This window comes from Eutrema salsugineum, unplaced genomic scaffold, assembly GCF_000478725.1.
Source record: "Eutrema salsugineum unplaced genomic scaffold, Eutsalg1_0 scaffold_1, whole genome shotgun sequence".
Lineage (NCBI taxonomy): Eukaryota > Viridiplantae > Streptophyta > Magnoliopsida > Brassicales > Brassicaceae > Eutrema > Eutrema salsugineum.
Window position 1 is genome coordinate 4,638,565 of NW_006256909.1, and position 26,840 is coordinate 4,665,404.

Here is a 26,840-nt window from a genome sequence, read left to right on the forward strand (position 1 = left end):
CCTGATCCCAAATCAATTAAAATCCCGTCTATTTTTTTACTTTTTTTTTGTTTAAGAATCCCGTATGTTGATTAAAAATGTTACACACCCCTGCCCAGATCTTTCTAACAGTTTTTAATATTACCCTCCAATTATTGAGTTGGTTAATTTTGCTCCAGATTACACCTTCCCTTCTTAAATGATATATATATATATATATATTTTTTTTTTTGTCTTGAATCTCCTTCTAAAAAGCAAAAAAACCACAAACATATCGCCACTTGTTCACTATCCTCTCCATCCCAAAATTCACCACAAGCCCGTGATGGCCTGATCTGCTTACTCCTCCATAGTTCTTGCACGACTGCACCATCTGGGTTTCGTCTTCTTCTTCCTCAAATTTCTTCAAAGGTGAATGCTTTATTATCTATTTTTTAATTTGCATTTTGTGGTGTGAGAAAAATTGAAGTCAAATACTCTTAAACCATTTTTTGGGTTCCTCCTATATTAAAAACAAAATATGGGCAATACCATTTTCTCCGATCTTTCATCGTATGGGTTCGTCTAGATTCCGGTCATCCTCAAATCGGAGTACGCCGTTTGAATCCGATCATCAACAATTTGGGTTTTTAATCCCTAGTATCAGTAGGAAATATCGATCATTGAGCTTCGATTCGGGTCTCCGCTTGATTGTTTCGCTTTCGGGTAATCAGAGATTCGAGTCTCCGACAAGGTTGGTAATGGCAACTTCTGCCCTAAACTCCGACCGGAAGATTGTTACTGGTCCCGCCGGTTATGTTCTTGAAGACGTTCCTCATTTCTCCGATTACTTCCCAAATGCTCCTGTACGTCACTCTGTTTTTTAATTTTTAATCGATATGTGAATTCTGAAAATGCGAGCGGGGAAAAAAGTCTGAAACTTTACTGTTTTGAGTATCCGTGACGTTTCTTTATTAGGCCCAAATTGTTTTGATTACTTCTCTTATTTGATCGATTATTTGTGTCATGTGATGCTTCAGACATATCCAAATCCATTACAAGACAACGCTGCTTACTCTGTTGTTAAGTAAGTGACCGTTTGCTTTACCTCGGGAAACTTAGCTTTCTTTCAAAGTTCGTTGCTTTTTTTGCCTTGTGATTGAATCAATAGCTTATTCAGTTCAGAAATCTGTAACCTTTTACCGGTTAATTAGCATCTTAAATTGATCAAATCCAATGTGTTTTCAGGCAGTATTTCGTCGATGATGATGACACGGTTCCTCAAAAGGTAAATAAAACTCTCTCCTTTAGCCATTAACATTCTTTTTTTTTTATCTGTCTCTCGTTAATCAAGATTGGGGTTTCGCCCTTTTGCAGATAGTTGTTCATCCTGATAGTCCTAGGGGAACACATTTCCGCCGAGCAGGACCACGTCAAAGGGTATTTCTGTCATCTTATACCCCCACGAGTCTTAGCTTGAGAGGATGTGCGTTGATGGAATTTTGCTGTTTACGCAGGTTTACTTTGAGTCGGATGATGTTCTTGCTTGCATTGTCACGTGTGGCGGTCTGTGTCCCGGGCTTAATACTGTGATCAGAGAGATAGTTTGCGGATTATCTTACATGTACGGTGTCAAGAGAATCCTTGGAATTGATGTATGTCCAAATCGGTTTCGTTATTCTTTCAGCATTGCCATCTATTTCTTTTTACCTCAAGATATTAATCTTGAGAACGGTTTCAGGGAGGTTACAGAGGATTTTATGCGAGAAACACAATCCATTTGGACTTGAAAACAGTGAATGATATCCATAGAAGCGGAGGAACCATCCTCGGGACTTCAAGAGGCGGTCACGACACCACCAAGATAGTTGATAGCATTCAAGATCGAGGGATTAACCAGGTTCTTGAATGAACTAAGCTCAACAAGAATTACATTGAAATGATGCGAAATGCTTATCTCTTTTGGGGTGTGTCCAGGTTTATATAATCGGTGGAGATGGATCTCAGAAAGGAGCAGCTGCTATATTCGAGGTAGGCAACAACATTTTTAATCAATTCATTGGTTTGGTTATTTCTGTAATGATTGATTGATTGTCTCTGCAGGAAATTAGGAGACGTGGGCTCAAAGTTGCAGTTGCTGGGATTCCTAAAACAATCGACAATGACATTCCTGTAAATCTTTTTTCCACAATGGATTGAGATTTCAATGTAGTATCGTGGTCTCTCATGGTTGGTCGATGTAATGACTGTTTGTTCTTTCTTAAATACAGATTATCGATAGATCGTTCGGGTTTGACACAGCTGTAGAAGAGGCTCAACGTGCTATCAACGCAGCCCATGTCGAAGCTACAAGCTTTGAGAACGGTATTGGTCTTGTGAAGTTAATGGGACGCTACAGCGGTAAGCAGTTACCCTAGACTAGCTAGTTTTAACCCAAGTTTAGTTTGTTTATGCGTTACAAGGATTTGTGCAGGATTCATTGCAATGTATGCAACTCTAGCCAGCCGAGATGTGGACTGTTGCTTGATCCCGGAATCTCCATTTTTTCTTGAAGGCCAAGGCGGGCTTTTTGAGTTTATTGATAAACGGCTAAAGGAGAATGGTCACATGGTGATTGTGATCGCAGAAGGCGCGGGACAAGATCTGTTGGCTGAAAGCGAAGAGCAGTCCACAACTCTCAAAGATGCCTCTGGAAACAAACTTTTACAAGACATTGGCCTATGGATCTCACAACGGATCAAGGTTAACATTTTGATTTTCCCGTAAAACAGAGGATTTCCTTGAGAAAAAGACCAAGAAAATGATATGCTTTGCTTTCCTCTCTTCTTATTATGCAGGATCATTTTGCCAAGAAGATGACGCTTAACCTCAAATACATAGGTATATAGATATCTAATGAGTTTTTCTTTTGCGTTTTTGCGGAATAATGGTAGACGTTTTGGTTTCTTTCAGATCCAACCTACATGATACGGGCTGTACCAAGCAATGCATCAGACAATGTATGCTGCACGCTATTAGCTCAAAGCGCAGTTCATGGAGTGATGGCTGGTTACAATGGCTTCACCGTTGGCCTTGTCAATGGAAGACATACTTACATTCCCTTCTATGTGAGTCTCAGAGAATCAAAAGTTTCAATCTTTTTTATCCCATGATCTCGGATCAACCAGAGCATCTCTTACAATTTATCGATGTGGGATTCCTGACAGTAGGGTTTTGAATATTGTGTAGAGGATCACAGAGAGACAGAACCAGGTGGTGATCACTGATAGAATGTGGGCTAGGCTTTTGTCTTCGACGAACCAGCCGAGTTTCATGAAGCACGAGCCAAACCATCCGGTTGGTGAAGCAGGGGCCATGAAATGGTGAACAATTCTGTCCGGAAACATTTGTTTTGTGGTTTGATTCGAGGAGGTCTTTGTTTGGGGAAGTAAGGTTTCGTTATTTTATAGAAACTTTTCGAAATGTTTTATAATCTCCTTCAAGCATAGAGAAGAGATATATAACCTCCTTTGAAAATATTCATACGGTTAATAATGGTGAGAATAATGTAATAACTTTGGTTTGATTTTGCTCTTACCAGAGCTGTAATATACAAATTTATAATCATTCTGTAATTTAAGTGTTATTTTCTCTTGTATTATCTCAGTTTTGCCATTGCTGCTAATAAAAACAGGATCTTTCTCATATTTCCTACTAGTTAAATGAGATATTTTTTGGAGTTTTATATACATCTTATTAACTTTACATGATAGAAAATGGGGACTTGAATGAGAAAAATATGAAAATCAAACTGCAGCTGGCTTCCCATCTTTACGAGGATCACTAACTGCAGTGAGTAATCCCTTGAATGGTTTCGATTTCTTAAAAGAATCTTTCCCAATTCTCCTTCCAATTTCATTGATCACCTCTCCTTCTTCTTCCTTGAAACTCTGAACAACAAGTTGAACAATAGCTCCTCCTGATTGCTCCTCGAGTTCATGTCCCCTCTCTGCTAAAAACATCTTGCTATCTTCTGTTACTCCTATGTGATCGCCGTTAATCGCCGTGAAGTTCTCATATCGAACAACATTCGGTATCAACTGCAACAAACAACCACCAAAAACGAAAGCAAATGAAAAATTATTTCATTTTGAATGTTTAGTAAACATCTGATGATATATGCATTTTAATTACCTTATGGTAAACTCTTGCACTCTCTACAGCTTCTAAAGGTTTCATCTTCAAGACAAAGCAGTTAAGGAACACTTGAATCACCGCCGGGATTATATTCATTCCGCCACTTCCTCCAAGCGCCGCCACAAACTCACCGTCCTTGGTGATTACTAGAGGTGTCATGGAAGACAATGGTCTTTTCTTTGGTTCAATAAAATTAGTAGGCGCCGGAGGAAGCTTGTCAGGAGTGATCTCCGCCGGTACAGAGAAATCATCCATCTCGTTGTTCAGTACAATTCCAGTGGACGGCGACAAAACACCAGCACCAAAAACGTAGTTAACGGTTGTGGTCATCGACACTGTGTTCCTGTCCGCATCCACAATGCAGAAATGGCTCGTCCCTTGGTCTCGGAGCTGGCTCCACCGGTTCAAATAGTACTCAGGAGGGAACGTTGTGTTGTCCAAAATCCTCTTTTGGATTTCTCCCGCGTGAGACTTGGAGAGCATCTGGTTCATAGCGTTCGTTATGTTAACAAACTCAGGGTCTCCAAGATCCATCCGAGCAGCAAACATATGTTTCATTGCTTCTATCAAACGGTGCAGACCAAGATCCCTTCCAGAACCAGTGTATAGTTCCGAGTAGCTGTCCAAGATGTTCATAACCATCGGAAAACCGACTGTTCCTCCTGAAGGAGGAGGCATTCCATGGATCGTGTATCCCATTACATCCACCGACATTGCATCGGTGACTCGGACTTTATAGCTTCTTAAATCATCCATTGTTATGATCCCTCCTGCTGTTTTCACGTCGTTAACTAGCTTTTCTCCTACTGTCCCGTTGTAAAACGCTCCCGGTCCTTGCTCGGAGATAGTCTCTAGACTCAGAGCAAGTTCCGGGTTATAGCAAGTCTCACCGGGTTTTAAAACCTGTCCGTTTCGTGAGAAGACGTTCCTCAAACCCGGGTCTTTAAGTATCATAGAAGAGTGACTCGATATGGCTCGTCCGAGATAAGGAGCCACCACGAACCCGCCTCGGGCTAGCTCGATAGCCGGCTTGAAAAGCGGTTTCCATGGAAGACGACCGTACCGTTTCCAAGCCTCGTAAAGTCCGGCTATCTCACCTGGAACTCCCATGGACAATGCGCCAATGGATTTCGCATTCGCATTGTTCTTATACATATCCTGAATCAATGTAACCACATTATAACTAACTGAGACTAAATCAAGAAAGGATTTTTTTTAAAAAAGCTTTGACCTTTGAAGAAGCTAATGGAGCGGTTTCTCTCATGTCAAAGGCCTCAGCTTTGGAATCTTTCGTCGAGCTAACGATCAAGAAGGATCCACCACCGATTCCACTGGACATCGGATTCACAACACCGACGCATAAGGTAGTAGCCACGGCGGCGTCCACCGCGTGTCCGCCTCTTCTGAGGATAGAAGCACCGATCTCGGAACACCGGCCGTCGTCAGCCGCCACAACACCGTTCTCTGATTCGATCGATTCACCAACGGTTGCATGGCTAAGATTGTGATTGATCGCTTCTCTCCACAACCAAATTGTTATGTTGTCACTAAAGCAATAGCCTACAGAGATCAAGGATTCAACTTTCTGTGATAGTTGCAAAAGTCAACGGCTTTCACTAGTCTTAGTCAAATAAGATCGTGTTATTATCTAGTAGGCTTGTACCGGAACAGGAGCATAGAACTGTTCCTTGGATTATTGGAAGGAGTAAGAAAGGACAGAAACAGACCTGAAATTGCGACAAGAATCAGAACCAGACAAAGAGAAATCTTCAGAATTGTTCTCTGTTTCTTCTTCTCTTTGTTCACTCTGACTGTATCTTGGTCGATTCCAAGAAGAGGGTCGATGAGGATTTTGTGACCCATCTTCGATCCCAATCCCTTTCCCTTTTCGATCTAGGAGAGAGAGAGAAGAGAGTGAATTGGGGTCCAAAAGCGAGTTGAATTCTGAGTTGGCCCTTTTCGTATATATATATTTCTAAGTTGGTGGTGGTGATAGGCACTAGGCAGTCTGATTTTTCATCTAAACAAAACTCTGCACGCAAGAATAATAAACCAATCAGTTTGTTTAGCTTTTACTGGTTTTCCGAAAAGATAAGTAAAAATAACGGAAAAATAAATAATTAACGTATTTGAGTTCTTCAGTTGGTTTTTTTTTTTCGTTAAAACCTAGAATCTATTTTGGCATTTTTAAAGAAGAAGAGAGAACTAAGAATTTGTGGATTTTTTTTCTTAGTGCTAAAATATTTTTTTTTTTCTGGTTTTGATCCTACTGAAGTTTTTTTTATATATATACAGAATCTAGGGTTGATACCATATTAACTAGTTGATTGTTCGCGGAATGTCGTATTGACTAAGCTAAGGCTCGCGGAATGTCGTATTGACTAAGTCGGTTTAACAGACGAGGGTCAGTTCCAAGTAAAGGGAGCTTAACTGGCACTTCCGGCCTCTAAGTGCTCAACCACTGTTAGGAATTCTCAACCCACGACTGTCTTTTGACCGTCGTATTGACAGACCACTAGACTTGACCGTCGTATTGACAGACCACTAGACTCAACTAGAGAAGAGGAGCAGATCGCAACTCATGAATGAAAGAAAGAAATCAAGGCTTATGAAGATGTCGAGAAGTCTGGAAAACTAGAGAGTATTTAGAAACTCATTCTAGAGAGAGAATTCTAGAGAGAGGTTTTATTAGAAAATCTGAGATGATTTCTTACAAGGGGGTGCACACATATTTATAGGTGGGAGATAGTGCGCGCTGACATAAGCGCTTACATCACTTATGCGATTACATCATCGCATACATCACACTTACATCATTATTTATATTACATGGTTTTAAGCACACTCATAATTAAACATAATTAAGTACCTTAAAGATAAGTACTTTAGTGATCGATCTCGAACTCGATGATATGTTTGTCGCAGCATCCATAGTATTCTCCTGTGCACTCATATTCTGGTGTAGGATCTTCGTAGTCAGTCTGTGACTCTTCATTGATTTCAATGTTGAACATTTTTCCAATTTCATCGATATTCATCGCGTCATCTGGTAGCTGAGCGTCCTGAAAATATTCTGGTGGACAGTCTTGGGACATTGGTTCCTTCTCCTTCTTGATCTCATTAGTAACTGGTATGTCTTCTATGTTTCGTTTAGACATGGAAAACATAACGTCTTCGTCTAGACTCATCTGGTAATCGATCGGATAGTACGACCAGTTTGGAATGAAAGGAATTGGGAAGGTCTGTCTGGCATTGTTGAGACGGAATGCATGTGTTTGAAAGTCTTCGTAGGCTTTAACGTCATTGAGGTTGAAATCTGGACGAACTCCTCTATGATAGTCATTGTGATGGATAAGAGTGGGTAATGCATGAATTTTGCTGGATTTGGAGTTGATCTGAACAGGACGATGGAAGAAGTAGATCGTGTGAGGATTGAAGAACGGATTGAGACCTCCTTGTCTCTTTAGTTTCTTGAATGGTAGGCCTGTTGCTTTTGCCGATTTTCTTAGTTTCCCGCTCCAAACAATCAGTGGTGTGAACCATGTCAAGAATGTGGAGAAGCAATTTCTTCGGTTTTGTACAGCGTTGACGTGCTGGTAAAGCCATTGGATATCAAAGGTGATTCCGATGGTGTAGACTGAGCAGAGGTACCAGAGGAAACACAGAACTTCTTCCGGTATTGCTGTATTCTCGATCCTGTAGAGATGTGCGAACGGGTGATCAGGGTGAATACCCATTGGTGCAATGAAGTGGCAGTTGATTCCGTATTTGGAAAGGATGATGGATTGGTATTTGAAAATCCTGTGTCGAAGATGCTCATGTAAAGTCCTCTTGTCGATGAGCTGGTGAGCGTCGAGAGGCATGTTTGCGTCGAAGTCATAGTATTGATTTTCTGAACTTGAGGAAGCTGAGGCATATGCCATCATATGAACTTCTTTAGGAGGGTTTCGGCTGAGCCTGTCGGCAATAGTGTTCTTTGCACCCTTTAAATAGAAGGATTCGAAGTCGTACTTCGAAAACCATTCGCTCCAGCGCAATAATTGTTGATGTGGGATCATCTTCTGTTTGAATTGTAACATCTTTGGGAAAGAAGACATATCCATTTCGATGCGAAATTTATGTCCTATCAGATGAAACTCGAATTTCTCGATAGCCTTCTTGACCGCTAGGATTTCTTTGAATGTAGAGTGATAATGCATCTCGGAATCTTTAAAGCGTCCGCTTTTGTATCCACAGATTTGACGTTTACCATTTATTTCTTCGAATAAAATGGCTCCCCAATATTTGTCACTTGCGTCAGTCTGCAGTATTCGTAGGCCTGTAGAGGGAATCTTTAAAGGTGGTAGCTTCTGTATCTCCTTTTTTAGGCTTTTGACTGCTTCGGTTTGTTTGGTAGCCCACGTGGGTGGATTCTTTGTCAACATCTTCTGGAGTGGTCTAGTTATTTGCGAAAGTTGTGGAATAAAGTCGCTGATGTAATTAATTATCCCAAGGAATTGTTGGACTTGTCTCCGCGTGAGATTTTCGTCGGGAAAATCGAGGAGTGCTGTAGCTAAATGGGCTTGCGGTGTGAATCTTCCTTCTGTGATTTGCATTCCAAGGAAGTCGATGTTGGGCTGGATTATTATCATTTTTCGGGCCGAGAGCATAATTCCATATTTTTCAATTATGCCTTGAAATTGTCGGAGATTCCGAATATGCTCTTCTTCGCTTGTCGAGAATAACAGAATATCGTCGATGTATATTAAAGCCGTGTGGAGAAGAGGCTTAAATATACGAAGCATCGCTTGCTGAAATAGCGATGGCGCTGTCTTTAATCCGAAAGGTAGAACATTCCATTGGAGATGTCTGTTGGGTAGGCAGAAAGCTGTTTTGTATCTTTCATCAGGATGAACACCAAGTTGCCAGAAACCAGACTTTAAATCAAACTTGGAGAATATGGTGGCTCCTTGTAGGTGTTGAAGGAGTGCCTTCTTGTTTGGTAGAGGAAATTTGACGTCTTGTAGATATTGGTTCAGTGGTTTGTAATCAATTACCAGTCTGAGTTTTCCTCTTGCTTGTTCTGCCCGGTTGTTCACATAGAATGCTTTACATGTCCAAGGTGAATTTGTTGATGAGACAACTCCTTGTTTTACTAGTTGGTCACATTCTTCATTTGCTTGTGTTAATAATGTTGGTGGCATGCCTGCGTGACTTGCTTTTGTCGGAGTGGTATGGACATTCTCCTTGAAAGGTAGAGAGACGAAGAATTCTGAATTCAGCCATAACGGTTTGTCACATTTTTGAAGGAAGTCTGTGTGAGAGTCTGCACATGAGACTATTGCGATCTCTTCTTTGATTTTCTCGAAATCTTGAGCTATGACTCCTTCGACCGTGAATAGACGTGGGATTGTTGTGAAAGCTTTGTAGAAAGCCTTCCATCTCATTCCTCGTGTCTCAATAGATATGTCAAAATTCTTCTTGAGGGTGTGATAGGAATCCCATCCTAATATCAAATCTTTTCCTGGTGCTGAGGATCCAAGCACTTCTGTTGTAATTTGACAGCCTGGGAAAAGTTCGATCGTCACCGGTTTGGACTTGAGTTTGACCGTCAATGAACCCGAATTTGCCACTCGAAATACTTGTTGATATGGTAGCCACATAGAAGTCGGGAGAATTTTTGGGTTCATTATCGTCGTATAAGCTCCTGTGTCGATGAACGCAATTGCATGAACTGGCTTCTCTTTTTGTGATGGATCAAAGATCGTAACTGGCAGATGTGGTGTTTGAATTTCTTCCTTTTGCGGCATACGAGTGATTTTGAAACAGCAGTCGTTATTGACTTCTTCTTCTGAGGAGGAGGAGTCGGATGAGTAGTCATAATCCGAGTATCCACATATCGCATCTTGTTCATCACTATCATAGGATAGTACTGATTCCAGATCGTGCTTGTCGAAATCTAGGTCTGGTGCGATCTTTGAGATTGAGCTGATTAGGTACTGCTTCCTTTTCTTTGAATTGTTTGGGCAGTTTTTTGCAAAGTGGCCTTCTTTGCGACATAGGAAACACTTTGTTGATTTCTTGAAGCTTCGTTTCTTTCTGAAAAATCGCTTGCGTCTGAATTTGTTGAAACGCTTGTGAGACGTTTTTCTGAATCTCCGTGATTTGCTACGATCTTCACACGAACATGTCTTCTTGGATTTTAAACATTTGATGGATAGGTCTGGTCTTGCACAGATCCTGGATAGTTGCTTTGATTTATCCATGAACTCCATCCAAAACTCCTTTTGCTTGCAGAGTTTGTCCAGTGTACGGAAGACATATTGCTGTATTTGGCCAATGGAAATATCTTCCACTGTCTGGCCCTGATCTCTGATGTATAGCTTCGTTTGTTGACTGAGGTAGTCATCAATCGAAGAGAGATGCACTTGCTTAAGGCTTGGATTGTTGAGACCATTAAGAGCGTAATAACGTCGCGTCTGTCGCTCAAAATGCTTAGCTAGGTCTCTTTTCTTCAATGAGCAGCATTTTGCAGTAAAGAATTCTTTTTGAAGCTGTTCTTTCAAATGTGTGGGTGTACCGATAAATTCTCTATGAATTTTTCCGAGAAGTAGCGGTATTGTCGTTTGATAGACTTGCTGCTGTCTGTATTCACCAAGTGAATTCCACCATTCTTTGAGTGCTCCAGATAGTCGGGCCGTAAACTGCTGAATCACAAGCTCTAAGGGAGACGTGATTGCTTCAGAATTCATCCATGCATGAAATTCATCGAGACGATCATTCCATTTTTCGAAAAGAATGTCATCAAACGTGAAGACCATGACTTTAGAGGCAAATGGTTTTGTCGGTATTTCTTGCTGCCTGGGAGGCCTGTACTCCATATCTTCATCGCTTGAATAGATTTCATGAATATCAGGTTCTCGTTTTGGAGCCGATGGTGTAGACTGAGCAGAGGTACCAGAGGAAACACAGAACTTCTTCCGGTATTGCTGTATTCTCGATCCTGTAGAGATGTGCGAACGGGTGATCAGGGTGAATACCCATTGGTGCAATGAAGTGGCAGTTGATTCCGTATTTGGACAGGATGATGGATTGGTATTTGAAAATCCTGTGTCGAAGATGCTCATGTAAAGTCCTCTTGTCGATGAGCTGGTGAGCGTCGAGAGGCATGTTTGCGTCGAAGTCATAGTATTGATTTTCTGAACTTGAGGAAGCTGAGGCATATGCCATCATATGAACTTCTTTAGGAGGGTTTCGGCTGAGCATGTCGGCAATAGTGTTCTTTGCACCCTTTAAATAGAAGGATTCGAAGTCGTACTTCGAAAACCATTCGCTCCAGCGCAATAATTGTTGATGTGGGACCATCTTCTGTTTGAATTGTAACATCTTTGGGAAAGAAGACATATCCATTTCGATGCGAAATTTATGTCCTATCAGATGAAACTCGAATTTCTCGATAGCCTTCTTGACCGCTAGGATTTCTTTGAATGTAGAGTGATAATGCATCTCGGAATCTTTAAAGCGTCCGCTTTTGTATCCACAGATTTGACGTTTACCATTTATTTCTTCGAATAAAATGGCTCCCCAATATTTGTCACTTGCGTCAGTCTGCAGTATTCGTAGGCCTGTAGAGGGAATCTTTAAAGGTGGTAGCTTCTGTATCTCCTTTTTTAGGCTTTTGACTGCTTCGGTTTGTTTGGTAGCCCACGTGGGTGGATTCTTTGTCAACATCTTCTGGAGTGGTCTAGTTATTTGCGAAAGTTGTGGAATAAAGTGGCTGATGTAATTAATTACCCCAAGGAATTGTTGGACTTGTCTCCGCGTGAGATTTTCGTCGGGAAAATCGAGGAGTGCTGTAGCTAAATGGGCTTGCGGTGTGAATCTTCCTTCTGTGATTTGCATTCCAAGGAAGTCGATGTTGGGCTGGGCTATTATCATTTTTCGGGCCGAGAGCATAATTCCATATTTTTCAACTATGCCTTGAAATTGTCGGAGAGACCGAATATGCTCTTCTTCGCTTGTCGAGAATAACAGAATATCGTCGATGTATATTAAAGCCGTGTGGAGAAGAGGCTTAAATATACGAAGCATCGCTTGCTGAAATAGCGATGGCACTGTCTTTAATCCGAAAGGTAGAACATTCCATTGGAGATGTCTGTTGGGTAGGCAGAAAGCTGTTTTGTATCTTTCATCAGGATGAACACCAAGTTGCCAGAAACCAGACTTTAAATCAAACTTGGAGAATATGGTGGCTCCTTGTTGGTGTTGAAGGAATGCCTTCTTGTTTGGTAGAGGAAATTTGACGTCTTGTAGATATTGGTTCAGTGGTTTGTAATCAATTACCAGTCTGAGTTTTCCTCTTGCTTGTTCTGCCCGGTTGTTCACATAGAATGCTTTACATGCCCAAGGTGAATTTGTTGATGAGACAACTCCTTGTTTTACTAGTTGGTCACATTCTTCATTTGCTTGTGTCAATAATGTTGGTGGCATGCCTGCGTGACTTGCTTTTGTCGGAGTGGTATGGACATTCTCCTTGAAAGGTAGAGAGACGAAGAATTCTGAATTCAGCCATAACGGTTTGTCACATTTTTGAAGGAAGTCTGTGTGAGAGTCTGCACATGAGACTATTGCGATCTCTTCTTTGATTTTCTCGAAATCTTGAGCTATGACTCCTTCGACCGTGAATAGACGTGGGATTGTTGTGAAAGCTTTGTAGAAAGCCTTCCATCTCATTCCTCGTGTCTCAATAGATATGTCAAAATTCTTCTTGAGGGTGTGATAGGAATCCGGGGGCCGGTGTTCTTGGCCTTTGATTCGTATAGCCGGAGAGAAATCCTGGGGAGTAGGTGCCTTGGTACATAGGCATTCCACCAAAAGGATAAGAACTCGTAGGATTCTGATTGTAAATCATACTCTCGAGGCTTCTTTGAAGATCTTTTAGCTGGGCTTTGAGACTGGCTGTCTCTGCTTCTTTATGACGGAATTGTGCTGTATTGACCATCATGTTTTGTGCCATAGCCATCATTTCTTGATGAAGATTGTTAAGCCGGCCATGGATTTCTGTTATCGAGCTCTGAAGGCTAGTTTGCCTTTTGATGTAATTTTCCGTTAGCTGATCAACCTTGTAATTTATTGTTTTGAGAAGTTGATTTTGAGCGATGGCATTCTCAGTTTGCCAGTTGAGGACCTTTTCTCCTTGGCTTAGTTGATCTGGTCCAGAAGAGTTGATTGCTCGAGTGAGTATCTTCGGGCTATGTGCGATGTTGTCCTTGGTAAAGTCGCTTGAAGGAGGGAAGTCTTCGGTGTTGATCATCATGATTTGATTTTCATCTTTCTTTTCCGAATATTGGACTATAAAGTCGTATCGCCCGTTACCTTCACCGAGAGGACCGACGGTGGGATCTCCTTCTAGATATCTTTTGTAGAGTGGATCTTTTTTCTTTCTTCTCCTTGTGCGAATCTCGTCATCGGATTCGTACATGGCTTCTTCACATGCTGAGCAGGAACAGATATCGAAAAACTGATGTCCGTCTTCATCCTTGAAAGGATATAAAACCGATCCGTCTTGTCCAAAAGAGATTGGTTTGGGATTTTGTTCTTTTGCTGGACTATAGAATTCGCGTTCGTCAATTTGGATAGCAAATTGAGTGAACAGTTGTTTGCGGAATGAGGATGATCTTGGTTTCTCGAACTTGATTTCGGTTGTTCCATCATTTCGTGAATGAAAGCTGACTTCAGAGGATTGAATCGGTGTTTGAACCGCTTGGTGCAGCTTCTCGTAGCTGGTGATCCATGATTCTGGTAATCGGCGGAGCAGCTCTTCGCGAGATATTTGACGAGGGATCTGGATGGAGTTTGGTGCTTGAGATGCTGAAGTGACTTCTAGGTAAAGTGCTTCATCAGAAGAGGGTAGTACGAGATCTAAGGCATGATCTTGTATTCGATAGACTATCTGATGATGAAGGGTTGCCACGACACTTTTTTCTTGCATAGGAGCTCCGGTGAGCTGAAGTTGGACCTTGAGTGTCTTCAGAAGATTTGGATCTTGTAGCGAGACATTAAAGTTTGGAAACAGTGTCACGAATACTGTTCCGACGTTTAATGTTGTTTGGACTGTTCCGATGCAAGCTTGTTGGTAGGATCTTAGTCTTGAATCGACTAAGGCGATTCTTGCTACAACAGGTAGACCTTTTCGAGCATGTAAGGTCAAACCGATTCGGACTACACCAAAGTGTAGGTGAGTATACCCTTGTTGTTGCCATAACCTAGGAAGGTTCTCCGGTATGTTGAGCGAGATGAATTGTTCTTCTTCGGTTGCTGGGACTTGACAGGATGAGAATTTGCTGGACTGGACATATTCCATGACTTTTCGATTGGAGGATGGCTTGATGAGTTCTCGAACACCTTTAACCGAGAAAGCACTAGGCTTTTTGGCAGAGTATTCATACGGATTAACAAGAGGGAGTGTGGTTTCGGGTAGCTGATCTCCAGGGACGTATTCAATTTCGTAGAGAGAATTGATACTAGATGAGGAAGAACGGCTTTTTAATTTTGGTAAAGTGGAAATTGCAAACGGAGAATCGATGGTTGGAGGATTTGGATTTGAAATAGACATGATGAAGGGAACGTTTTCCAGAACATTCACAACAATCATTCATAAACAATGATTCATTCAATCATAACATGAGTCGAGGCTCTGATACCATATTAACTAGTTGATTGTTCGCGGAATGTCGTATTGACTAAGCTAAGGCTCGCGGAATGTCGTATTGACTAAGTCGGTTTAACAGACGAGGGTCAGTTCCAAGTAAAGGGAGCTTAACTGGCACTTCCGGCCTCTAAGTGCTCAACCACTGTTAGGAATTCTCAACCCACGATTACTGGTTTGGTTAGGATTCACTAAATACAGACATACAATTTTTGGATTATGTCGATCGAATGAATTGGAAATCTCATTACAAATTATTTCAAAACAAATGATTCATGAAAGATGAGATTTAGATATATTAAATAAAAAACTTGTTGTTTTTGAAGGAAATTATGGTGGCTGGTAAAATCAAAACATAGAGGAAGGAGCAGGTGCAGGAGCTGGAGCAGCAATAGCCGCAGCTGGCTTGCCACCTTTCCGGAGATCACTAACTGCCGTCAAATCTGTCTTAGTATCACCTACTCTGTTTTGAACAACTAATTGCACAATCGCTCCTTGTTTTGTAAGCTTTAGCACATGATTTTTACTCTCTAACACCTTTCGAGTATCTTCTTCAAGCAAGATGTGATCTCCATTGTACACTTTCCAGTCCTCGTATAACACTTCGTTTGGCTTTAACTGCACAAGATAAAACAAAAAAACAACTCCTTTGATCAAAAAGTTGTTGGAAGAAAAATTGTGTGTTTTGTCTTTGATGCAATTACCTTGTGGTACACTCTTGGACTGTTTACAGCTTCTAGAGGACTCATGTCGAAGACAAAATGATTGAGGAACACTTGGATCACTGCCGGAATAATGTAAATCCCACCACTCGCACCAATAACTCCGGCTAGCTCATTGTTCTACCAGAAAAAAAGAACGAAACAAAAAAAAAAAAAACGATTCGGATAAGAAGAACAAACAATAGTTATTTACCTACAACCTCTTGTTTTTGTTAAATTTTGTTGAGACCTTAATGAACCTAAAATTCCTATATTTTGCCTCTGTTTCATAGAGGATACAACATTATTTTAGAGTGAAGAAATACCAAAACAAAAACCAACAGTTAACTATCTATAATCCCCTGTTTTTGTTCTGTTTTGTTGAGACTTTTAATAAACCGAAACCCCTGTGTTGGGTTTTGTGTTGTTAAATTACCTTTGTGATGATTAGAGGCATCATAGAAGACAAAGGCCTCTTATGTGGCGCAATGTAATTGGCAGGTGCAGGAGGAAGGCTATTAGAAGTGCCTCCCGTTGGTATAGAGAAATCAGCCATCTGGTTGTTGAGTATAATACCCGTAGAAGGCGACATAAAACCTGACCCAAACGCATAATTCACAGTTGTAGTCATCGACACTGCGTTTCCATATCTATCCACTACAGAGAAATGGCTCGTCCCTTGGTCCTTAAGCTGGCTATATCTGTTTTTAAAAAAAAAAATTAATTCATAAGCAGGCTCTATCAAAACTCAGTTAAATCAATCACTTACTTGTCAAGGTAATGTTCTGGATCGTATGTCGTGTCATCGGATATTTCCTCCTGGATTTTTTCGGCAAATGACTTAGAGACCATTTTCTCCACAGCTTTGTCTATTCCATCAACAATCGCAGGGTCTCCAAGATCCATTCGAGCTGCAAGCATATATTTCATGGCTTCTATAAGACGATGCAGAGCAAGATTCCTATCTGATGTTTTCAAGTCGTTGTATCTCTCCATTACATTCATCACCTGTTTGTGTTCCCAACACCAAAAAAAGAAAAAATGAAAAGCTTGTTATATTCGAAAAGAACAAGTTTGATCACTCACCATTGCAAAACTTGGCGTTCCACTAGAGGGAGGCCACATTCCTTGTATTTTATACCCCAAAACATCATCAACAACCATCGGTTCGACCACGTTAACTTTATAACTCCTCAGATCATCCAAAGTCATGTTCCCACCAGCTTCATTCAGGTCGTCCACAAGCATTTCCGCCACATCCTCTTCGTAAAACGCTTTCATCCCTTTCTCCGCCACTTTTTCCAATGTCTCAGCGAGTTTGGCGTTTGTACAGTTATCACCTTTCTTCAACACTTCATTTCCATCAGTAAAAACATTCTTCAAACCAGGATCGTTCATGACCTTATTCGCGACGTCCGGTACGGTTAGCGCAAAGGCGAGATGCGAACCAACCTTGAAACCGTCTCGAGCCAGCTTGATAGACGGCTCGACCAACAGTTTCCAATCCACACGGCGGCCGTTTCTCGTCCACGCTTCGTAAAGTCCGGCTACCTCTCCTGGCACTGCTACAGATAATGGTCCTTTCATAATCTCTTCCTCTTTGCCCTCGAACATATCCTATTACACAATTAATTCACTTTAAAAAAAAAATTACAAAATTTCGCCTACTAGAAAAGTTCTTATAGTATATCATAATAACCACATATTTTGTGGTACTGAAAAAACGTTATTGTTTCATACTTTCATGTGAACTTGCTATTTAGTGGTTTTAAACTTGTTTCGTTGCGACCAATATAATTGATTTTTATCATGTAAAAAAATGGTAACGTTGTAGTTATAATGAGAAGAACCTGGTGAGCAGTCGATGGAGCGGTTTCTCGCATGTCATAAGTTAACGCCGAGCCGTTTGATGACCTGACGACCATGAAGGCTCCACCGCCGATTCCACTCGACGTTGGATTCACTACACCTAAGCAAAACGCGACGGCCACTGCTGCGTCCACGGCAGTGCCGTCGAGTCGTCCAAGCACATCGGCGCCGATTTCTGAACATTTCTCGTGATCGGCCGCCACGACGCCGTTTTTGGACGTTACAATCGATTCTTTTTCGTCGTTACTTTTGGTATCATCAGTTTCTTGCCCGGTATGTCCGCTGAATGTAAACCCTAGTATAAAATTTTACAAGAAAAGTATTTCATAGAGTGATGATTCATACTGTTGCATTGTACGTAATTTCGTTTCTTTGTATTTTTATGGACTTCATTTAATATGTAGTTTTATTTGTAACAAATTCAGACATTATTTTCCTGCATTTAAAATTTGAAAACCTTTTGTAAAAAAAATTCGGATATTTTGGTTAAGGTGTGTCCAATTTAACTACATCCGAAACAACCCAATTCAAAAAAGAAATAAACTGATTTAATTATTTATTTTAATCATATCCAAACAAAATGTAGCCGGGATCGAATTAAACAAATTAATTTAAAACTTCATTATTTTTGATAATGGTTTATATAACCTATCAATTCAAGACGAAACCAAAACCTTCTAGCTAACCGAAGCAAAAATGATATTTGGTTTCGAACTTTCTACTTTATATATACATATATATTAGTTCATAAATGGAAATATAGTTAACTATAAAGACCACTCAAAACTCGATTCTGCTATTAGTTGATTACGGGATACTAAAAACATATAATGTATAATGTAAATTAAAGAGAGATAAGAAATGCAAATACCTGAGATTCCGACTAGAACGAGAGACAAGCAAAATGCAATGGCAATCCGATTTCTTCTTGACTTGGTTTTACTGATTTCAGAATCGCGTGATTTTAATTTATCATGTATCGTTGTGACGTTTTTTTCGATGTCCAAAAATGGATCTCGCAATGCAACACGATCCATTTTTGCGTGCTCTTTTACTTGAGAGTCAAACCTCGATGGTCGATATATGAAAGGAGATGCAATCGCCAATCGGAAGAGATGATGTTTATATAGTATTATAGTTTGATAGAGTCCATAGAGAGAGAGAAAGGGATGATGTTTTACAAATGGATTAATTAATGTTGCCTGACCTGCACGATCTCTATATACAGCGACGATATAATGTATAAATAATTCATATAATAACTGTTTTAGATCGAGCATGTGTTTCTCGTTATAAATACCGTGATGCAAATGGTGGAAACAGGTCGTAGCTACAAACGTTGAGGCGATGATGCAATTATATTATTGTACAATGTTATTCTTTTAAAAATTGACAAAAAAAAAATAGTCCTATTAATATATTTCCCACTCATCTTCATGATATTAGGTACCCCACGGCTTATTAGGTATATATATCGTGAATATATAAGTATATTATCATCACCATGTTTATCTCGAGTCGAATTAATATTTGAGGTGTTAAACTAGAGATGTAATTTGCTACATAACATCCTTTTTGTTGTACAATCAACATCCTTATATGATTAATTTTGTTTGACAATTTATAATTGAATTGTACGAAATACATATTTTTGATATCACACTTTTTGACCTAATTCATGGCATGGACTTGGTTGGACTTAGAATCATCATATATACTCTGTTTTTGGACAACTAATTGAACAAGTGCCTCCTACATTTGCAACCACTTACTCATGTCCTCTCGTTTTCAAAAATCTTGGGTCTCTACGTTATTGATGTCAGATTCACGCCATGCCGTTGTAACATATTCTTCCATGTCCAAAAGTCGATATTGCGATTATCCAGGCCCGTTTTGTGTACGCTTTCACTCGAGAGTCTCGATTCAAAATTTGGATGGAGATACAATTGGAGAGGTGAAATTTGATAGGGTCCAAAGAAATAGAGAAAAAGAGATAAGTTAGTGTACTAAAATTCTTTACTATTACCTCAGAGAGAAAAAATTATAACTACAGTAGTGTATCATGTCAGAGGGAAAATATTATAACAATTTTAATGTATTACTAATCCTAATCATACCTAGCTCTTAAGGCAAAAGAATCATGGTGATGATATTTTATTAACCAAGGGCATGTGTATTTTTCTCATGAGGTGAAAATTGAAATGATCATGTGCCTAGGTTTTTAATAGTTTCAGTACCAAGTTCGACCTTCGAACCAAGGTGATTTTTAATGGCCCAACATGATATATTTACAGCCCAACTGTCTTTTTTATCCACACAGCCCAACATTCTTTTTAAATATATGAAGGAATTCTAACATTATAAATTTATTTATTTACTTTCTTTGAAAAAAACCTATACTGTGAAAAAGTTTGGGAAAATTCTCCAGCTTTTAGATCTGCAACAAATTTGACATAAAACACTGTGACCGAATAAATCATAGGCCGAATGGTAAAACTAATTTTTTCAAAGTTTATGAAATTTCAAGTTTTCTTACAACTTAAAATGTCTATAAAGGCCATCCATGGAGTCCACTATAATATAAGTCGGGCTAATGGTGGCATAAGCATCAACAAATTTAATACCTAAAAAAAGTACTCTTACACATATAATAGGGCCTTGATAATATATTTTGATAGTTTTTTCTGTATTTCTCATATATTAAAAGCATATACTTGTGTTGAAATGGATATGATTTTTTTATCAAATCAGAAGAAAAAAATCAGATCAAATTCCAGAAATCTACAGAACGCCAAAAATTGATTGAAGTTAAAATGCAAAATCTCAAAGTTCACTAGAATTAGTATTTGGGAAAAAACTTTAAACTACTGCACCACATCATTGATTGATTATGATCAAAACAAAACAAAAAAGTCTAACAAGGCCAAAAACGAAACAATACAATTCAGTTGATTTTTGTTTTAGACCACTGGCCGACGACCAATAAAAAAAAAAGACCACGGGCCAATAACAAGTAGTGCTCCGATTGAAACGGGTCAACCCGAATGTTCTTATGCTTAAAATCGCACAACGATAAAACTCATAAGATGTTGGAGTCGGGCCGATGTTGCCACGTGACAAAATCATAGCGAAAGCTCAAATTCTCTGATGTGTTGTGTCACTATGAAAGGACACGTAGGCTGGTCAAACGCCAAAAATGATCCAGCCACGTTTTACTTTCCGTACAATTTTGTGAATAAAATCCTTTGAAATATTTTTTGTCGGGACGTGGAAAGTAAACAGTGTTTTCTGATCCAAACAACTGCGAGCAAGGACACGTGCTGCGTGGATAAGACACGTGGTCTGCAGTTTGAACGGTGTCACGTGACTTGGAGGCAGATCACGTGATACTTCGTATTAAGATTTTCATCCCTTTTCGGTATTAGAGAGAATCTGACAGATTGAAGCATTTACCAGATAAAGTAATTTTGCTTATTGGAAGATTTTAGTAGAAAATATTCGGATTCGGTTGGTATTATTTGATAGTCAATTTTATAAACGCGTTTGGAGACCGATTATAGTTATATTTTAGAACGTTTTGTTTGCAATTTTCTGTTAGTATACTGATAATAAACATTTCCATGCTATGTAAATTCTGATATTAAATGTAGTTTAACTGTAGTCGTTGGGTAATAAACATTTGACGTATTTGTACATAAGATAGAGTATTTTTTCGGTTGGTGTTATATAATTCATACATTATAATTTTCATTATGGTTTCTAAGTCATTTTTCTTCTAATTCCATTTTTCCTCCTTTTAAAGAGATATCATTTAATTTCCAACACATAATAACCATGCAATGATTCCTTTTAAAAGAATAACATATACTCGTAATAAACAGTGGTTTAAGAAACTACTAGTTTTAATGTTTCATATACATCTATGTTCAAAAGTGGGGTGAATATTGTTTTAATAAAACAGAACAATTATAAGAAAAGCAACAGTTGATATTATGGTGGATAAGACCAAGAAATGGTGATTATAGTATCAAATAAATATTGAGTAATTAAGGGGGAATAAAGGGGATCACGTAGTAGTCATGATCGTGGAATAGATATTTTATAAAATATAATAAATGTTTGGTGGAATCTTATAAGAAAGTATTAAATTTTAAGCGTAATGAACGGTCGAGATGGATGGGGCATGCATGCATGATCCCTCATATGCTTCCTTAAGAGGTGGCATTCTTATCATGTGTGATATCGACGCGTGTACGTATATATTCTTTACGTACATCACATGCATTAGCTACTTTACATTATAAAAAACATCCGAGAAGACATATAATTGGGTTCCTATTTTGACGCTATTGTTACCATTTTCGTCAATCGCATAAATCACCTGATTTGTGACACACTATATATTGCGAGAACCGAAAACAAACTACAGATTAGCAACTTTCCGACTTCGGTCTTAAAGAAGGCTAAAACCCGGTTTTTGTAAAGCAATTCTCGTGTTCTGATTTCACTAGCCGGACCCGTATGGGAGTTTGGTTTAGGTGTATAATTTACGTTTAAAATTATTTATTTAAGAAGGCCCTTTAACGAAGCAAATACCTTGATAGGTTACTTAGCATTTTGGGATACGTGATTTGGTGGATTCATGTAACAATATAGAAATCGATGATAAATAAGTAATTGTCACTATACCATTCCACATGTCCTGCTCATCCTTGATGTGTAGTTACTAGTTACCTCCCCAGGGCTGAACCTTTTTTCAAATTCCAAGTGGCATTAGTTCAATATAGTCCATATAATCGCGTCGAATTAAATAATGCAAATCTACTTTTGTTAGATATTTGAGTTTTGGAACGGTTAAATAAGACACAAGTTTCTTACTAAATTTAATGCACAAGAAGAAAAAAAAAAAACTATAGGCCGATAGAATTGCCAAGTATGTAATATTTCTGTATATATAAAAAAATAGTAACACCAGGTATTAGACTATTAGCCATAAGAATTTTTACTTTAAGACCATCATCGGTAGAGCTGTTTAGATATATATTTAAAAGCGAATCTCTTATTCAATTATTTTATGACACAAAAAGTATAGAGTTTTGGATTGCAATATAACAGTGTACGAATTTTATTAAACAGTTGAAAGGTAGATATTTAATTTTTATTTTTCTTTAAAAACTGTATATATATATATATATATTTATATTAATTATTTTATAAAATGTGAGCTACAAGAGTCGGAAAAAAAACAATGTGCTACAAGACAAGGTATATTTATCCTATGTGCAAACTTCCCATTAAAAAAAAGTAAGGCTGCCAAATATGTGAATGTCGGATAAATATCTAAGCGAGTAGAAATCAAAAGAGAAATAATCTATATAAGATTTTGAAGTCCGTCATTCCATTGGACTGCATTTGCAAGTTGATGGGAAGAAATAATTGATGTTTAAAGAAGCATTAATGAGTGAATATGTGTTATCTATGGTCCCAATTGTGTACTATATAAATCATTTTCAATCAAATTTGTCTTCCTTTTTTAAAAAATAATAATAAAAATAGAACTTACTCGAACTTACAACAATTCAGCCCGTAAGAGCTACGACACTAAAGATATTTTGGTCCGTACATACACGAAGGTTTAATCGCTTCAGTGACTATGAAAACGAAGGCATTGTATGTATACATCGATCTCACTATATTCCAAATAAAGATAAATTATAATTGCTCGCGCGTTGAGTCGTATGAGCTACACGTTTTTAGATATTTGCAACTTATGTCTTCTTCGTTAGATCTATGGGGCCTCATAACAATCTTTTATATTATACTAATATGAAAATAAAACACGAAAATACTCGTGTATATACATACTATTTATAGATATGAATTAGAGTCTATTTTATTGGAACGAGCAACCTACTACTATTTTTTTAGCTGTTGTTAATAAACAACTTAAGATGTTTAAACTTTTTTATATCGTTTTAATCATTTAACAATTTATTATTACCGGTTGCATTTATGATTTACTGTATCAACCGTTTCGTTGAATCCGAAAATCAGATTGTTTAAATTGTATCAAAATACCGACAAAAAATGGTATTAAAATATATACTATTGATAGTAAGCAGGGGTATATAAAAATATAAGAGAAAACGAATAAAGTAGTAAGAAAGGATAGATGAGAGTCGATTTGGGTTTGGGGGGATTATGGAATTGCTTTCCGATTTTAGCAAAGAAACATAAATGTTTCCCCTTTAATGTCTTTGAACGTTATCCAAATCTGTTCCAACATGTCTTCTTCATCCGACACATTTCTTATCCATTTCTCCTTTTTTATCAAACCATCAAACTGAAATTTAGGAAGTGTTGTTCATTTATATAGTAAGTCGATTTAGAAATTTCTATAATTTTTTTTATTTCATTATTATATATAATTTTAATCAATTTGTAATCCGTAAATTTTCCATTAAAAATTTCCATAGCATTTAATTTTAATTAGCTTTAAAAATCAGGAAATAAATAACGTATAATCTGATTAAAAAGATTTTAAAAATGCAACAGATTATAGTCCATGATTTCGGATTAGACTAAAAACAGCCTGCGACGATATAATCAAATAACATTAAAATTCTAAATTAGGCTAAATCTTCGGATTGAATTGAGGATAATATGCAACAAGACAAACAATATAATTAATTAATCTATTTTGTCGTCATTCAGCGTATCTAAAAAAACTCGACCGACTTCGGAAGCCAACGAGATTTCCAAATGAATCTAATAACCCAAAAGCAGCCTTACGCTCACACGTCGGTCACGCTAACTTCCTCAAAGTCAATTGATAAACGTCCACATCACGAAAACATCCAAGCAATTCTATCCCGTGGAGAAGTCTCAAGCCGCTGTTACATACTCGTAACTCACAGCTCTGTCATGCTAAACTTTTTCACTAAGCTTTTAACTGCGATAGAAAGGCAGCTCCTAGTCTTAGGCTGATAGTCTTTAACTATGGTTAAATACATTTAACCAAACCATGGTTAAGTATTTCAGCTACATAAACCTTTGCCAGTGAATTAGCAAACAGCAACCAAAAAAGAGCTCTTTTGCCTCCGAGAAAACCAGAAAAACAAAACTGAGAAAGACGAATGTGATTTATCGCCGGAGATTAAGAAGATGATGATCGGAGAAGCTCGCCGGACACACCCCACGGTGGAAATTCCTCCATGGCCAGTTTCTGAAGATTTTTCGGCGGCGGATATGTTTTCGCCGGCAATGAACAGTCCAGATTGCAGCATGCTTGAAGCTTTGGCGGCGTTGCAGCGGTATCTGCCGTCTAACGAACCGGATCCGGATTCTGACTCGGATCTTTTGGGTCCTGACTCTCCAATCGATGCTTACTCATGTGATCATTTCCGCATGTACGATTTCAAAGTCCGGAGGTGCGCTCGTGGCCGGAGCCATGATTGGACGGAGTGTCCGTACGCTCATCCCGGAGAGAAAGCTCGCCGGAGGGATCCGAGGAAGTACCATTACTCCGGGACGGCTTGTCCCGATTTCCGAAAAGGCAGTTGCAAAAAAGGAGACACTTGCGAGTTCGCTCACGGAGTTTTCGAGTGTTGGCTTCATCCACTTCGTTACCGGACTCAGCCATGTAAAGACGGCGGTAACTGTCGCCGGAAAGTTTGTTTCTTTGCTCACTCACCGGATCAGCTTAGGTATCTACCGAATCGGAGCCCAGATCGTGTCGATTCCTTTGACGTTTCGTCTCCGATTCGTCATTCCTGTGCGAGAGCGTTTCAGCTCTCGATATCTCCTGTTTCAGGCTCGCCGCCGATGAGCCCAAGAGCTGACTCGGAGTCTTCTCCGATGACTCAGTCACTGAGTCGATCACTCGGATCTTGCTCTATAAACGACACCGTTACGTCGTTTAGGAACTTGCAGTTTGAAAAGGTGAAATCTTTTCCTCCGACTTACAACAATCCGTTACGATGCTACCAATCCGGATTCGGGTCGCCCCGAGGATCCATCTTGGGTCCTGGGTTTCAGAGTCTGCCTTCAACCCCGACCCGACCCGGGAATTTGGATATTTGGGAGAATGGTTTAGAGGAAGAGCCAGCAATGGAGCGGGTCGTGGAGTCGGGTCGTGAGCTACGAGCAAAGATGTTTGAGAAACTGAGCAAGGAGAATTGCATGGATCGGGTTGAACCGGATCCGGATCAGAATTCGGGTGAAGCTCCTGATGTCGGCTGGGTATCTGAGCTGGTGATGTAGGGAGTCAGATATCCGACCCGTACCCGGAACTCTAAATCTCATTGATAGTCAGTCAAATATCGGTTTTTTTAAGGATCTCTTCTAAGGACAAGAGGAGGAGGTCGAGTGTGTTCATATTATTATTCACTAATTTCGTATTATCTGATAATTATAATAATAATCATCATATATGGATTTTTGGGGATGATTTTTCTGAGAAGACTTTGGAATCTCCTTGTATAGATGTGCCTAGGGTTTTCAGTTATGGAACATTAATATATTTACTATTTTTATCGTTTATGTAAGACTATAAGGTTTAATGTAATCCATTTGTAACTGTGCTTCCCCTAGTTTTTCTTGATCCAATATATATAAATAATTTTGTTATTAATGACAAGCTTTTCAATGATCTGTTTAACGTCGAAATATCGTTTCAAGAGTTTGACTGCGTCTTAAAAGCTTGAATGGGTCAAATCCTTATGAGTTATTTACTTGTACTAGTAATGACTTTAAGAAAAAAATAATTTAAACCAATTAAAGACTTGTTCAGTGGTGTAAATAGCGTTTGGGCGAATCATTCGTTTCTGAATTTTCCAATACGGCAATATCTTAGATAAGAAAATGACATGGACCAATACGGGCATAATTGGCAACATCGCAAAGACAAGTCAAGAGTCCGACTAACCAAGCACCAATTTTCCTTTATCTGAACCGATTTCAGACACAACCAAATGGTTTGAGGCAAAGCTGTGCTTGAAATATATAGATATACAAAGACGGTCGGTCATTCTTTAGGGAGTAGTAAATGAGTAACGTGCAAATGTTTAGGAAAAACGAGTCATCAGCAGGATTTTTTTAAAAAAACTGTGTTTATTTAGAATAATTAGTATTCGACCTTCGAAATACTCTGTTTGTTATCATTAGGAGTTTTTAAGGGTAGTGTAATATGTTGTATCATTAGGAGTTTTCGGGAGAGTCAAGGCAAAAGGAAAATTCAGAATGAAGACTTTGTGATTTGCTTAATCTTATAAAAACGACATGTGGGTCCAATGTTAGGTTTCACAATTAACATTCTTGAAGAAACATAAATATATAATTAAATGCAATATGAATGTACATACAGATGTTGTTATTTGGGGAAACGGCCAAATCTGTAATCAGCGAACTGAAAGATTTGTGTAGGGCGATTAGCCCACACGGTTGCGTAG

General features: G+C 38.9%; 4 protein-coding genes across 6 annotated transcripts; 2 read left to right on the forward strand and 2 right to left on the reverse strand.

The window, feature by feature from the left end:
• Positions 1 to 242: 242 nt before the first annotated feature.
• LOC18028513 (ATP-dependent 6-phosphofructokinase 1) lies at positions 243 to 3,595 on the forward strand. Of its 3 annotated transcripts, none has more exons than XM_024149489.1 (14): positions 243 to 390; positions 693 to 824; positions 999 to 1,045; positions 1,207 to 1,246; positions 1,336 to 1,398; positions 1,476 to 1,613; positions 1,700 to 1,858; positions 1,936 to 1,989; positions 2,062 to 2,130; positions 2,229 to 2,358; positions 2,432 to 2,700; positions 2,796 to 2,838; positions 2,911 to 3,065; positions 3,187 to 3,595. In XM_024149489.1, exons 2-14 carry the CDS (start codon positions 720 to 722, stop codon positions 3,322 to 3,324), a joined length of 1,410 nt encoding a protein of 469 aa, XP_024005257.1. In that variant the 5' UTR covers positions 243 to 390; positions 693 to 719; the 3' UTR covers positions 3,325 to 3,595. The 3 variants fall into 3 exon arrangements, with proteins under 3 accessions (XP_024005257.1, XP_006412865.1, XP_024005256.1); XM_006412802.2 differs by having other exon boundaries at positions 255 to 390; positions 548 to 824; XM_024149488.1 differs by having other exon boundaries at positions 259 to 824.
• Positions 3,596 to 3,619: 24 nt separating this feature from the next.
• Positions 3,620 to 6,832, reverse strand: LOC18028515 (glutathione hydrolase 3). Its single transcript, XM_006412800.2, has 5 exons — positions 6,446 to 6,832; positions 5,862 to 6,166; positions 5,366 to 5,694; positions 4,132 to 5,292; positions 3,620 to 4,037 (listed from the first exon to the last, which is right to left on the reverse strand). Exons 2-5 carry the CDS (start codon positions 5,995 to 5,997, stop codon positions 3,744 to 3,746), a joined length of 1,920 nt encoding a protein of 639 aa, XP_006412863.2. The 5' UTR covers positions 5,998 to 6,166; positions 6,446 to 6,832; the 3' UTR covers positions 3,620 to 3,743.
• Positions 6,833 to 15,169: 8,337 nt separating this feature from the next.
• Positions 15,170 to 18,428, reverse strand: LOC18028514 (glutathione hydrolase 3). The gene is made up of 7 exons (XM_006412804.2): positions 18,263 to 18,428; positions 17,373 to 17,686; positions 16,609 to 17,139; positions 16,292 to 16,530; positions 15,959 to 16,223; positions 15,526 to 15,663; positions 15,170 to 15,439 (listed from the first exon to the last, which is right to left on the reverse strand). Exons 1-7 carry the CDS (start codon positions 18,426 to 18,428, stop codon positions 15,170 to 15,172), a joined length of 1,923 nt encoding a protein of 640 aa, XP_006412867.2.
• A 6,043-nt stretch (positions 18,429 to 24,471) lies between these two features.
• Positions 24,472 to 25,991, forward strand: LOC18028516 (zinc finger CCCH domain-containing protein 49). The gene has a single exon (XM_024148722.1). The coding sequence runs from the start codon at positions 24,556 to 24,558 to the stop codon at positions 25,651 to 25,653; it is 1,098 nt and encodes a 365-aa protein (XP_024004490.1). The 5' UTR covers positions 24,472 to 24,555; the 3' UTR covers positions 25,654 to 25,991.
• The last annotated feature ends 849 nt before the right edge of the window (positions 25,992 to 26,840 follow it).

What these genes read in the sequence shown, in the direction of transcription:
- LOC18028513 (XM_024149488.1), top strand. Translation starts at nt 534, where the DNA reads ATGGGTTCGTCTAGATTCCGGTCATCCTCAAATCGGAGTACGCCGTTT. An exon ending in ATGACACGGTTCCTCAAAAG is followed by an intron (nt 1,247 to 1,335) that starts GTAAATAAAACT and finishes GCCCTTTTGCAG; the next exon opens with ATAGTTGTTCATCCTGATAG. An exon ending in GAGCAGGACCACGTCAAAGG is followed by an intron (nt 1,399 to 1,475) that starts GTATTTCTGTCA and finishes CTGTTTACGCAG; the next exon opens with GTTTACTTTGAGTCGGATGA.
- LOC18028515 (XM_006412800.2), bottom strand. Translation starts at nt 5,997, where the DNA reads ATGGGTCACAAAATCCTCATCGACCCTCTTCTTGGAATCGACCAAGAT. An exon ending in GATTCTTGTCGCAATTTCAG is followed by an intron (nt 5,695 to 5,861) that starts GTCTGTTTCTGT and finishes TGATCTCTGTAG; the next exon opens with GCTATTGCTTTAGTGACAAC. An exon ending in CTCCATTAGCTTCTTCAAAG is followed by an intron (nt 5,293 to 5,365) that starts GTCAAAGCTTTT and finishes ACATTGATTCAG; the next exon opens with GATATGTATAAGAACAATGC.
- LOC18028514 (XM_006412804.2), bottom strand. Translation starts at nt 18,428, where the DNA reads ATGGATCGTGTTGCATTGCGAGATCCATTTTTGGACATCGAAAAAAAC. An exon ending in CTCCATCGACTGCTCACCAG is followed by an intron (nt 17,140 to 17,372) that starts GTTCTTCTCATT and finishes ATTGTGTAATAG; the next exon opens with GATATGTTCGAGGGCAAAGA. An exon ending in CCAGAACATTACCTTGACAA is followed by an intron (nt 16,224 to 16,291) that starts GTAAGTGATTGA and finishes TTTTAAAAACAG; the next exon opens with ATATAGCCAGCTTAAGGACC.
- LOC18028516 (XM_024148722.1), top strand. Translation starts at nt 24,556, where the DNA reads ATGATGATCGGAGAAGCTCGCCGGACACACCCCACGGTGGAAATTCCT.